At 42.1% G+C, this 12,833-nt stretch overlaps 1 protein-coding gene across 1 annotated transcript; it reads right to left on the reverse strand.

The window, feature by feature from the left end:
* Positions 1-2,047: 2,047 nt before the first annotated feature.
* Positions 2,048-7,360, reverse strand: NEFM (neurofilament medium chain). Its single transcript, XM_060178856.1, has 3 exons — positions 6,254-7,360; positions 5,464-5,588; positions 2,048-4,223 (listed from the first exon to the last, which is right to left on the reverse strand). Exons 1-3 carry the CDS (start codon positions 7,331-7,333, stop codon positions 2,540-2,542), a joined length of 2,889 nt encoding a protein of 962 aa, XP_060034839.1. The 5' UTR covers positions 7,334-7,360; the 3' UTR covers positions 2,048-2,539.
* Positions 7,361-12,833: the final 5,473 nt, after the last annotated feature.

Consider the following 12,833-nt stretch of genomic DNA (forward strand, 5'->3'; position numbering starts at 1 on the left):
ACCCGAGCTTCCAGTGAAGGTACACAGTTTGGAGTTCACTCAGCCCCGTGACTGCATGGTACTGCTGAGGTTTGTCCTGACTAGGCTTCCAGCATTGCTTCTTCAGCTAGTCCTTCCACCCCAGGAGTTAGTTATGCTGTCTCCTTTCCAACCTGCTTTTTTTTTTTTTTTTAATTATTGTTTCTTAATTCTGCATGAGTACTGAAAGTTCCTGCTGATTTTATCTTACTCTTTTTTTTTTTATTTTGGATGTCGTGAACATTGTTTCTTCAAAAGAATGTGTCTTTCATAAAATTAGAAGTGTATCAAAGAAAAAATGTTAAGCCAAGAGCTGATAATCAGATATAGTAAACAATATGAAGCTGGCAAAAAAAAAAGTGCTTGGAAATATAAATACACATGCTGACATGAACAATAAGCTTCTTGGGTACACTGAGGAGTCTAAATGAAATATTTTGTCATTGTAAGAGAGGCCTCACAAGGTATACATGTACCAAATCATCACACTGTACACCTTAAGCCTACATAGTGTTCTATCTATGAAAATTTAAACCTAAGAAAGGATATAACTGAGGTGTTTCTTTCATTTTGAAAAACCCATAAAATAGAATATCTAGGACTTGAAATCAAGATTTTATTAGTATATGATTAATGGTTAATTTATTCTTTTATTAGTGATTGAAGAATGGTTTATAAGAAGGAGTGATTTTAATAGTCTAGAACAAATACATTTTGAAAAAGGATCAACACTGTTACCTTGGTTCAAATCAGAGCTTTGTCTAAGATACCTAAAAGACACTTGCAGCTTATATCATTTTTCTTTTTCCTTCCTGTTTTTGTCATCAATGTAGCTTCATTGTTTTAGGTCAACTTTCACAGGTATGAAGACAGAGAAAGAAGTAGAGACACAGAGAAAATAAATACCATGACACCAAAGCTTTCTTCAGTGTAGTGGGGATTGGACTTGCACTTGGGTTATGCCCATGACAAAGCAAGTGCACTATTCATCTGATCTTTCTCACTGGCTCTTTTCCCCCTCTCTTTTTATTTCCCTACCCCTTCCTTTTCTTATTTTTGAAAACATTCTAAAATTTATTATTTATTACTGGATAAAGACAGAGAGAAATTCAGAGGAGAGGGAGAGATAAAGAGGGAAATAGAAAGAGAGATACTTACAGATCTGCTTCACCACTTGTGAAGCTTTCCTCCTCCAGGTGGGGACCAGGGGCTTGAACCTGGGTCCTTTTGCACTGTACTGTGAGCACTTAACCAGACACGCCACTTCTTGAACCCTTCCTTTTCTTTTTTTAAAAGAGTTATTTATTTTATAAAAGTAAGAAGACCAGACTATCACTCCTATATGCAGAGTTGGCAACAAAGGCCCAGTCACATAAATAAGGAGCAGACTTTACCTGCTGAGTCACCTTCCTGGTCACCTGCTGCTCTTTTTTCCCTCCCACCTTCCCTCCCTTTCTTCCCCCCACCCCCTGAGGATTATATTACTCACTTTTGACATAGTTTAACTAAATATAATGCTTAAAGAGTAAATATAGGTCTCTCTACTAAATAAAAACTTGGTGCAGTAGACACACATGTGCATGTGTATTTACCAAAACCACACATTTGAAACTGGCTATTTTCTGCTAGGACTGCTGGTGATTGCAGCTCTGCTTCTTGAGTTCGTTTTGAGTCCCAAGTGCAAATAGCAAGTTGTGTTCCTTTTACCTTGGGTTCTTAGAATTCTGGTATGAGACCACAACATCTGAAGATTAAAGACTTCTATCCCACCAACCTCACTGGTGTTTTTTTTTTTTTTTTAAATTTGATGCTTTCATCTTTATTTCAAAAATCTCTTTAAAAACTGGGATGAAGATGGAATGAAGTCAAGGAATTTGACATCTGAAAATGTTCTCAACAACTACATTTTTCAAGTCTTCACTCTTAAGGAACTAGTAGTAAGAGATTTCAGCTATGTATAGGACCCCAAATAACGTACTCAAGGATAATGAAGATTTCCCTTTGAAATCACTTAACACAAAGCAAAAGATTATGTTTCCAATATGACCTTTATTGAGCAAGGACTGCTGTGACATTAAACATCAATCAACAGAAGGCTGCAAACTGTGCATGTCAGCAAGGTTCTCCCATGAACAAAAGTCCATTTTAAATGCACCAGTGAGGTAAACATAATTATTCTTATATAGCTTTCTTAAGGCTAAGAGAGTTCTGTTTCATTTATTATTATTTTTTGGCTCAGTTGGTTCTGTGCATAATACATCTCAATATATCCCTCTGAGTGCCCCCCTTCCAACAGTTTAGGAAATCAGCCAATTCCTCAGGTACATTCAATATCATGCGTTTGAATCCCCCAAAGACTGAGGAGGGAGCACTCTGAGTTTGCATGCAGTTCCCTCATATTGCACAAAGTAAAATACAATGTCTGGAGCCCTCATGGGAGAACCCATTCTGGTTTGAAGCTGTCAATCACATGCATTTTGAAATTGTCATATGGCTTAACCTTTTGCAATGGACTCAAGGATTAGTCACTCTGGGTGACTTCCTTTACTATGGCATGTGAAGTAACCTTCTCTACCTTTTTAGTAGACACTAGTTTCTCCTCAAAGGTCTCTTCATGCTCTTCGACCTTTTGAGTGACGGTTACAGATTTGGTAATGTATTTGGTAGCACCATCTCCCCCCTCACTGGTGATTTTTTCTACTGTCTTGGTTACCACCACTTTTTCCTCACTCCTGTCATCCCCCTTCTTTTCATCAGCTGGGCTCAAGTCTAGCCCATTGGTGATGACCCCTTTCTCCTCTTCACCTCCACTACCTTTCTCCTTTGTTTCCTGTTCTTCCCCCTCCTTGCCTTCTACCTCCCCATTTACAGCTATGTCTTCCTTTGCTGAGCCCTTGGAACCCTGATCACTGCCTTCCTCCTCACTTCCTCCTTTCTCATCTGCTTTCTCCTTCTGCTTCTGCGGCTTCTCCTCTTTGGCCTCTTTCTCTAAGCTCACCTTTACTGATTTGGTTATGGTGACCACCTCCTCCACAACCTTCTCCTTTACTGGGGATTCAGCCTTTTCCTTTACTGGGGATTCAGCCTTTTCCTTTACTGGGGATTCAGCTTTTTCCTTCACTGGGGATTGAGCCTTTTCCTTTACTGGGGATTCAGCCTTTTCCTTTACTGGGGATTCAGCTTTTTCCTTCACTGGGGATTGAGCCTTTTCCTTTACTGGGGATTCAGCCTTTTCCTTTACTGGAGACTCAGCTTTCTCTTTTGCTGGAGATTCTGCTTTCTCCTTCACTGGAGATTCTGCTTTCTCCTTCACTGGAGATTCTGCTTTCTCCTTCACTGGAGATTCTGCTTTCTCCTTCACTGGGGATTCTGACTTTTCCTTTACCGGAGACTCAGCTTTCTCCTTTGCTGGAGACTCAGCTTTCTTCTCTGGCACATCTTTTGGCTTCTCCTCCTTTTTCTCTGCCTTCTCTTCTTTGGGAGTTTCCTTTACTTCTTTCTTTCCTTCTTCCTCTTTCTGTTCACTTTTTCCAGCTTCTGCTTTGGGTTTCACTTCTTCCACGGGTGATTTGGGCATTGGTGATTTGGCTTTCTCTGATTTTTCTACCACTAACTCTTTAGCAGCCACGACTTCAGTCTTCTCCTCTGGTTTCTTTTCATCCTTTGCTGCAGTTTCCTCTCCTCCTTCAGCCTCCACTTCTTCTTCTTCCTGCTCACCTTCTTCTTTTTCACTAGAACCTTCCTTCTCAGACCCTCCTTCTTCAGCCTGGTCTGATTTTGCACCTTCATCTTCCTCCTCCTCTTCTTCCTCTTGGCCTTCTTCTTCCTCCTCCTTTTCCCCTTCTTTAAATTCTGGTGCCATAGCTTTCACTGGAGATTTTTTGGTAGCTACCACTTCTTCCTCAGTGTCTTGTTCCTCTTCCTTTTCTTCTGTCTCTTCTTTTGCTTCTTCCTTCATGGAAACACCCAGTTCCTCTGCAATGGCTGTCAAGGCATCTTCCATTTCTGACTTCTCATCTTCGACTTTGGTTTCTTCTATGATTTCCTCAACAAATTTGTGTTGAACCTTTAGCTTGGGAGCCTCTACTTTGGTTTTTTGGATTTTGCTGGATATTGTGATTGAGGGCTGTCGGTGTGTATATATGGGCCCAGTGATGCTTCCTGAAAATGTGCTAAATCTGGTCTCTTCACCCTCCAGGAGTTTTCTAAATAGGGAATCAAAGAAGACAACATATAATTAATATTTTATTGGCTTCTTTGGCTTCTTTACCTTACAGGTATTACAGCAGATACTTTGAATAAATAGAAATGAAAGAATGCAATGCCTATAGGCATTTCACTGGCAAATTGCATGATAACCAGTGACAGATTCTGGAGAACTACCAGCAATCCATTTGCTGCAGTAATCAACCACACCCAATAGTCCACTGACCACACCCAGTGGCAGAACAGTTGCAGTTCATTTGGTGCAATATGAATACTCTGAAAAGCTCCTTTGTGGTTGAAAGTCTCTAATGTTTTTATCCAGCATTTGGACTTTCAGGCTTCCTGGTAGATTTCTTTTAGCAAACACAGCATTTAAAATCTAGAACTGTTTAGCATATATAACAAAGAAAGCTAGGTATACATTTACATTATAGCTAAGTGCCAACATGGGTGTACCAAGTAAGTCAGGCAGCATTTCTATTTAGTATAATTATGTAGTTTTCCTGAATAGGGAGCTAGCTCTGTGAGTGCTATTTGTCCTTAGAATATTATAACGACCTTTTGGGTTAAAAAATTACTCAGAGACTTTTCTCCTGTGAACATAGTTAACAGCAAGATGATACTGGTAGATCTCTCTCTTTGGTTGCAACTCTAGACCTACAAATAATAATCACTCTATATAAGCATATAACATATATACTCCCTAAATATATAGTGTATATGATTCAATCAATATAAAACAATAAGCCTAAATTACTAATATAGCTATAAACTTAGAATTACATATTTTGAAAAATCAATCTAAATCTAGTCTTAGCCAAATGATGGCAATAGTAAGCTATAATGGAGAAGATGAAATGTTCTGGTATTTTTCCTTGATATAAAGTTGAAAAGTTGGAACCAATAGGTGAACATACTTGAAACCAAGGTCATATTTTTTTTCAAATACTAAGAAAATATTTTTCCACCAGAATAAAAGTGTTTAAATATAATCACTAAGAGAGCCACCCCCTTTAAATTATGTGTATAATTTAAATTTAAATTGTGTGTATAAAGGGTTAAAATTATACAAAAGTGGTGATATCTCACTTTTAATCTTTTAGAAAATATAATCTCAGAAAGAAAAGTTCGGCACTGATTGAAGACGTCTGCAAACTGTTTGCAGGTGGTGACGTTTTTGTCAATGCAGCAGGTGCGGTGCGGGTGCATCCTGGCCAGGGTCTGCAGTGAGTATCTTACCTGTAGGCGGCAATTTCGATATCCAGAGCCATCTTGACATTGAGGAGATCCTGGTATTCTCGCAGATGACGAGCCATTTCCCACTTAGTGCCCCGAAGCTCATTTTCCAATTGCTGGATGGTATCCTGAAACAGACAAGACACCCCATGGACGCACCTTCCCAAGAACAACTTCCTTTGCCCACAATTTCGTTCATTCCTCTTGCCCATCTTCTCCCCCAACCTGCCTCCCTCCAACTCCGCAAACCGTTCAGAATTCATTCCCCAAGAGCCCACCCCCCACCCTTCCACAAGATCTAAGAGATTCTCAAACAGGATCAATAAGCTCATGAAACATTTCTTGAGAAAACTGCGCTTGTGAATTAGGGATACGCCTTAGGAGGGATAATAATAATAAAAGGTCAAATGTGCTGTAAGGAAAAACTAAAGGCTGCCGGACTCTCCCCATCCCAGTGCTCTGGGCTGAAGCTAATTTTGAGACTTTTTCAAAATCTGTGCGTTTTTGCGCCAGCTCTCCCAAAGTTGCTGCTTTATGGACAACCTGAGTACACCTCCTACTTTAAACCTGCTAGCTTGCAAGACTACACCCCCACCCTCCTAAGGAGATTTTTTTTTAAGGATGGAGGGGGCGAGAAGGGGCGAGGACTCAGGGGCACCCAGCGGGGTCTCTTGCGCAGAGGCGCACGGCCGCCAGGGAGCGCGGCGGCGAGGGCGGCGGGGCGCGCGCCCGGGCGGCGGGAGCGCGCGGCGCTGGCGCTGGCGCAGGCCGGCCGCGCAGCCGCGGTTCCTACCTGGTAGCTGCTAAGGTCGTGGTTGTGGCGCTCCTCGATGTCGTTGAGCTGCCGCTCCAGGGACTCCTTGGTGCCGCGCACCGACTCGAGCTCGATACTCTTGGACTGCAGCTGGCGCCGGTACTCGGCGATCTCTTCCTTGGCGGAGCGTATGGCTTCCTTGTTCTGCTCGGCCGCCTCGGTGAGCTTGGCGTAGCGGCACTTGAACCACTCCTCGGCCTGGTGCATGTTCTGATCCGAGTGGCACTCGAGCTGGGAGCGGATCTCCTTCAGCGCCGACGAGATGTCCGTCTTCAGGTAGTCTTTGCGCTCCACCGTGATGTGCGACGCCTGGATCTGGGCCAGCAGGTCGGCCACCTCCTCTTCGTGGTTGCTCCGCAGGAAGGCCACCTCATCCTGCAGCGACTGCACCTTCTTGTCCAGCTCCACCTTGACCATCGATGACTCCTCGATGTCTTTGCGCAGCGCCCGGATGGCCGCCTCGGTGTCGTCGCGTAGCCGCGCCTCCTCCTCGAAGCGCTCCTTGAGCCGGTGGATGTCTTCCTCCAGGTGGTCCGAGTCGAGCTGGACCTGCGCCTTCTCGTGGTTCACCATCTCCAGCGTGGTGCGCAGCTCGCGGATCTCCTGGTCGTACGCATCGCTCAGCTGGGCCTGCGTAGCCTGCTTCTGCCGCAGCGCCTGGATCTCGGCCTCGATCTCCTTGTTCTGCTGCTCCAGGTAGTGCACCTTCTCGATGTAGCCGGCGAAGCGGTCGTTGAGCCCCTGCAGCTGCTCCTTCTCGTTGGAGCGGGCCAGCTTGTAGTCGCCGCCGGGCCCGGCGCCGCCGTTGAGCAGGGACGAGGACTGGCTGAAGTCGAGGCTGCTCTCGGCCGAGCTGAGCACGGCCGCGCTGTAGGCGAGCCGCGGGGCCAGCGCGCTGCGCTTGTAGGACGAGGACACGGTGCTGGGTGAGCTCCGCGACCACGACTGCGAGCGGAAGCCGCTGGACGGCGAGCCGCTCACCCGGCTGAAGCTCGAGCGGGTTTCGGTCACCCGCCGGTAGGCGGACGGGTTGCCCAGCGAGTCAAGCGTGTAGCTCATGCTGGCGGGCTCGGGGCGCGTGGCTGGCACAGCGCTCTGTGGGCCGCGCCGCAGCCCCTTTATAGCCGCGGCGGCTGGTCCCGGGCCAGGGCCCCGCCCCGAGGAGGAGGCGGGGACTGCGGGCCCCCGGACCCTGGTGGAGGGTGCGGGGCAGAGGCAGTAGAGCAGTGATTCAGCGCCAGCTCTGCTCCGGCCCACGCCGCAGCGGACTCCCGACTTTGCTGCGGGGTCCCCCCAACTTTCCCATCTGTCCCAGGCCACTTGCCCTCCCCCAGCTACCCCTAGCCTCCACCTCTCGCTCGTTGCACCGCCTCCAGATTGCATCTTGCACCCTGGGTGCGAATCGCCCCCCCCCCCACGCCCTTTCTTTGTCTAGTCACTTTCCTGCCCGTCGGGACGCTTTTTCTCTGATCCCCTGACACCCCCCCCACACCCCTGTTTTCACCAGCTCTCTGCCTTCTTACCCTCGTGTGCCTTTACTTTCTTTTTTCTTCGTTTATCCTTTCTCCATTACTTTGGTCCTCGCTTCTCCCTCCCCCACTCTGTGTTTGTTCACTCTCCCCCTCTTTGACTTTGATTTTTCCTTCTCACTTCTTAGCCTTATTTGATCCCACTCACCCCCACCCTTCTCCCCAGGCCCTTTGGCCTGCACCTTTTTCTCTTGTCCTTTTTTTCTCCTTCCTCCCCTCCCCCTCCTCCGGACCTCCACCCCTCCCCCCTCCACTAGGGCGCCTCTCGGCCCTTCCCCCACACCTTGTCTTAAAGCAGCCCCATGAGCGCAGAAGAGTTGAGTGTAGAAGAATAAAGAAAGAAAGAAAGAAAGAAAGAAGAGAAAAAAGAAAAGAAAAGAAAAAGACTGAGAAACAGTCAGCCTGGAGACTTCGAGCAAGGGATAAAGAGAATGGACTCGGGTCGTTATTTGTATTAAAAGTGGGATTATGGGGCAACATTCTGCTTAACGTTTTTGGGATATCCGCAGTTGGCACAGAGGAAGGTAAGCGACTCTCAAGGCGCTGTCAGCACCAAGGACAGCGCCTAGGCCTGTGAACTGGGAGATGTGGCTCTCCTGGGGCTTCCTCACCCAGCTTGGCCTGACTTGTCTACTTGGCGGGGTTTCCTCTTCCTCTTCTTGAGAAGATGACAATTAAAGGTTGTTTGTAATGATTCTGTTTGCTGGGGTCCAGACGGGAATCACACGCTAAGATCTCTCTGCAATGCAGGGTTGTCACAGAGAACACATTGCAGATTGTGAAAACAGCTAAAATTCACTAAAGTAACTTAGGAAAAAAAAAATACATGTAACCCAGTGTGAGTTTTCTGACATGATGAATCTGAAAAATCAAGTGATACAGGACCTTCAACTTGAAGGTCAAATGTTCCTTGGAAAAGAAAATAGGAAGTCTGTTGAGGAAGAAAGTCCAGGGGGATATAGTTTATGATAAGTTTCAGCTCAAACAATTGCCATGTCATCATCCTCTTCAGGACTCCCTGTATGTACTGGCAATGATTGAAAAAGCATCTGAATTGACTTAAAAGTTACCAAACACAATCCACCTCAACCTTGAACGATAGATTTATCCACTTCATTTAAGTGTAATTTATTTTTCCATTTAGATTTTTGTGACTGATTTGGAATAGATGTTCATATCTTTAAGTATGCTTATTTGAACAAGAAATCTATGCAGACTTCCTGCTGTTTGGTGCACTGCTTACTGCAAAGTGTTCCATTATTTTGCATTGTGCTTAAAGAGTAGTAGGGAGGGGGTGTTTCTGAATACCGGCAAAGTGAAACATCAGAATACAGATCTAATGATAGGGTTAGATGACAGGGTTTCTGGGGGGTAGGTACACAAGTAATTGCCTATAGAATACATAATGTGGCTGAGAAGAGACTGCTTGTGCTAAGTAGAGGCCACAGACTTAAATAGTTTATTTATTTTTTACAATATGTCTTAGTCCCTGTTTTGTTAAATGATAATGTCAAACTGTCAGTAAATAGTCAGAAAAAGGGTTCTGGAAGCTTTTTCTTCTTCAATAAGCTCTCTCCCATGAGTACTTTTTGACAGAAGGGGTTAATTCAGGGTGTTACTTTTAGCTCATTAATGTGAAGCTGCAGCATTGCAGGTTGTGTGGGGGAAGGATGTTCTAGTTTGCTGAGTGACAGGTTATCTCTCAGGCAAAAAGAGCCCTTGTCCCTAGCTCTTGGGAAAGACAGATGACAGAGTGAAATGACTGCCTTATGAATATTGATAAAACAGGATTTTCTGGCCTGAGATGGATAAATAAAGGAAAAGGGAGAAAATTCCCTGTCATTCTGTTGGGTACTGTCCATCTCTGGTTAGGATCTGCAAGCTGTGATCAGATAAAGCCAAATGCTAACCATGTAGTAATTGTGCCTTAATTACACATTACTCTATGCTTCTTATTAATACATTTTTAAAAAGTCTTGTCAGTTTTGTGCTGCTCAGGCACTGAAAGGAAAGCGGGTTCTGCAGTGAGAGCACATGGTTAGTATGCAGCCTGCTGCAGTTAGTTTTCTTCAGGGCTTGGAAAATGACTCTGCAGAGAGACATTTACAAGGAAACACATGTCAAACTTCACGATAAGCCCGTTTTGCCTTGTATCCAAACCAGCTCAGAAATCGTTAAGTTTCTAGCTGGTTATAGAAGGAACAAAACATTGCATAGAGACAGAATTATGGTCAAGTACTCAAGCTAAATCAAATGAGTGCTTATATATAGTTTCATTCAGTCTGGACACAATATTATAATGCAGATAACTATTAGTTACCTTATTAAGGAAAAATGTTCTAGTAACTTAAAATAATTGAACAAATTCTACCTCTTATAGAGTGCTTAAAAGCAGACTTTTGACTTTAATACTTTTCCTGAAGGTGATTTGAAGGTTATATTTGAGAATTTAGTATATAACTTTTCTTTTTTAAAGCTGTGACTTTCATTTCTTCTTCACTTTCTGGTATTTTTTCAAGAAAATTTTCTACCCCTATGCTTTTTCCCTATAAAAAAATAATGTAAGCTTTTGAATTTTTCACCCTAATGACATGAAGGATATGGATTCTTCTGAAATTATGAACAAGAATAAATAAGCATGGGAAATACATCTGTATCTAAAACATTGGTGAGTTTGACTAGGACCTTTTGTGATGAATTCTAAGTAAAGAAGCCACATATATGATTCATATGCAAAATATAGAAAAGAAATCATGGGTCTTTGTACCATAAGCTGGAGTATGTTTAGTATCACTTATTGAGAAACTCAGGACATACTCTTGAAGTATATAAAGTGTTAATGTTAACTCTGGCATTAAGAAATATCTACTGTGTGATCGCTTTTCGGCCTTTTGGCTAAGATCAAGTGAAGAAATAACTACTGTGAGATTTTTGTAGGAGATATTTATAAGAGATGAGTATTACTATCATGTCTAATAGCAATAGGAAAATAGCCTTTGCATAAGGGGTTTATTCACTGGAGGAATAAATAAGGTTGGCAAAAAAAAGTTGGGCATTTTCTTAGCAATATAGAATAATATGAGGGAAAAGAAAAATTTTAAGTAATACTTTTTGGATGCACACAGCTCAAGATGGGAAGTAGGAACAGGGCAACAAGTAAGGTCTTTTGACTAGAAAATACTACGAGGGCATTGTTTGGCTGAATCTATCTAAAATTAGATAATCTAATATTTTCTCTCAACCTACAGCTCTGTTTTCCTGAATCTGAAACTCATAGTGCAAAAGTATTTATGAACTATCTTTGCTAATTATTTAAAGGGCTGCTGATTTTGAAAGATCGGGACTGAGTTCACTAGAGTAAAAAATATAATAGTGATTTCTGTTTTAGCCTTGGGTCAAGCTTTTAACGAAGCTTTGACTTTTGGCCTTTTCAGATTTTAAAACTGAAAGCTTCAGGGGGAGAAAGGCTTGCTTTTTTTTTGGTCAGAAAAAAAAATATCTCTACTGTCTAAAATTAAAATAAGTTCATCTCAACCTTTTTCTAACATTAAATAAAATTGAATTTATTTTATTTCCAATTATTTTACTAAAAAATTCACTAAGTATTATCCTATGTTTCCATCGGTCAGTATTTTAATGAAAAGTTAATTAAAGTATTTAACATTTAAAATTTTTATTATGTTATATTTTTCAACTACAGGGAAATTCAGTTTTGAAATTATCTGGAAATTTCATTTTTGGAGGAAGAGTGATTTAGATTTTGACTTTAACTTAGCTTGCTGATTTCTTTTGTTATTTTCTTTTTCTTCTTTTTTTGCTGTGTAATGCTACCACTGTGATTCAGTTTTGTGGGAGCTGGAGGAAGATTTAGATCCTTAAAAGCATGTAATATAGTCCTAACTAAAATAACATAAATTTCAGTAGATGTAAAACAAAACAGTACTGCTGTGTCATTTTCAGGCATGCTTTAAATTGAATACATTGGCTCTAACTTGAAAGAAGCAGGTCTTTATGAGAAGCGCTTGAATCTTTAAAACCCTGCATTGCACCTAACTTTGCACCAATGCAGCCATGTAATATTTATAGCATATTCTATCTCAGGCCTTTCAGAGTCCTGACTTAGCAAGAGAAATCTTTTATTAGAAACTCTTAATTACAATGAGCTTTGTAAAACTAGAGCAGATCGATGATCTATTATATTTGGACCAAAAGAAAAGAACTAAACCGAGGGACATAAAACTAAGTTAGAAAGAACTCCCACTTAATGGTTAAGTCTCATTGTTCCAGGACTGGATTCTTTTTTCATAATCTATGCAATCTTCAAAAGCAATATTGTTTCATAATATTCTGAAAGTGGGCTCACAGTCACAGCACTCCCTCCCTCCCTCTCTCTGTCTCTGCACTTAGATTGACAACATCATAGTGTATTTTAGAGCATTTTAACTTATTTTTTTCCAACGTACACTTATAGAATACAGAGAAATATGTCATTTTATTCTTGCTTTTTCCCTCTGTAATTTAAACATAGATGAGATCCTTCCGCTTACATAATTGCAAACCCTGCTTTGTAAAGTAGGTAGGGATATAGTACATTATACATGTAGCAATCAAGTATAGGTGCTTTGTAAACTTAATACATAATTTGCTATTTTAGAGGAAATAACGCAGTGCTATATGTTTGAGAACATAGTTCTAGTCAAGTACCTGACTTTCATTTTCCTCTTTTTAAAAAAAAGTATCTAAAGGCCCTTAGATGGAAATGATAAAATAGTTACAATTACTAATAATTATGGAATCAGGAATTCTAGTTGGGTCTGATTATTAATTTCTGTCTTTCAGTCTGCCTCTCTTCTGGTTTATTGAGACGAATACAATCATAAAGCTGAAGGTGTGTGACAGCCAAAAGTGCTCATTTATAAACTGGTCTCATCAGGTCTGAATACAACATTCCTTTATATTTGCCATAGTGCCTTGACTTCCACAGATAACATCATTGTTATCTTTGCCATCAGATTTTTCTTTTTAATGAA

Source organism: Erinaceus europaeus, chromosome 19, assembly GCF_950295315.1.
Source record: "Erinaceus europaeus chromosome 19, mEriEur2.1, whole genome shotgun sequence".
In the NCBI taxonomy this organism is placed as follows: domain Eukaryota; kingdom Metazoa; phylum Chordata; class Mammalia; order Eulipotyphla; family Erinaceidae; genus Erinaceus; species Erinaceus europaeus.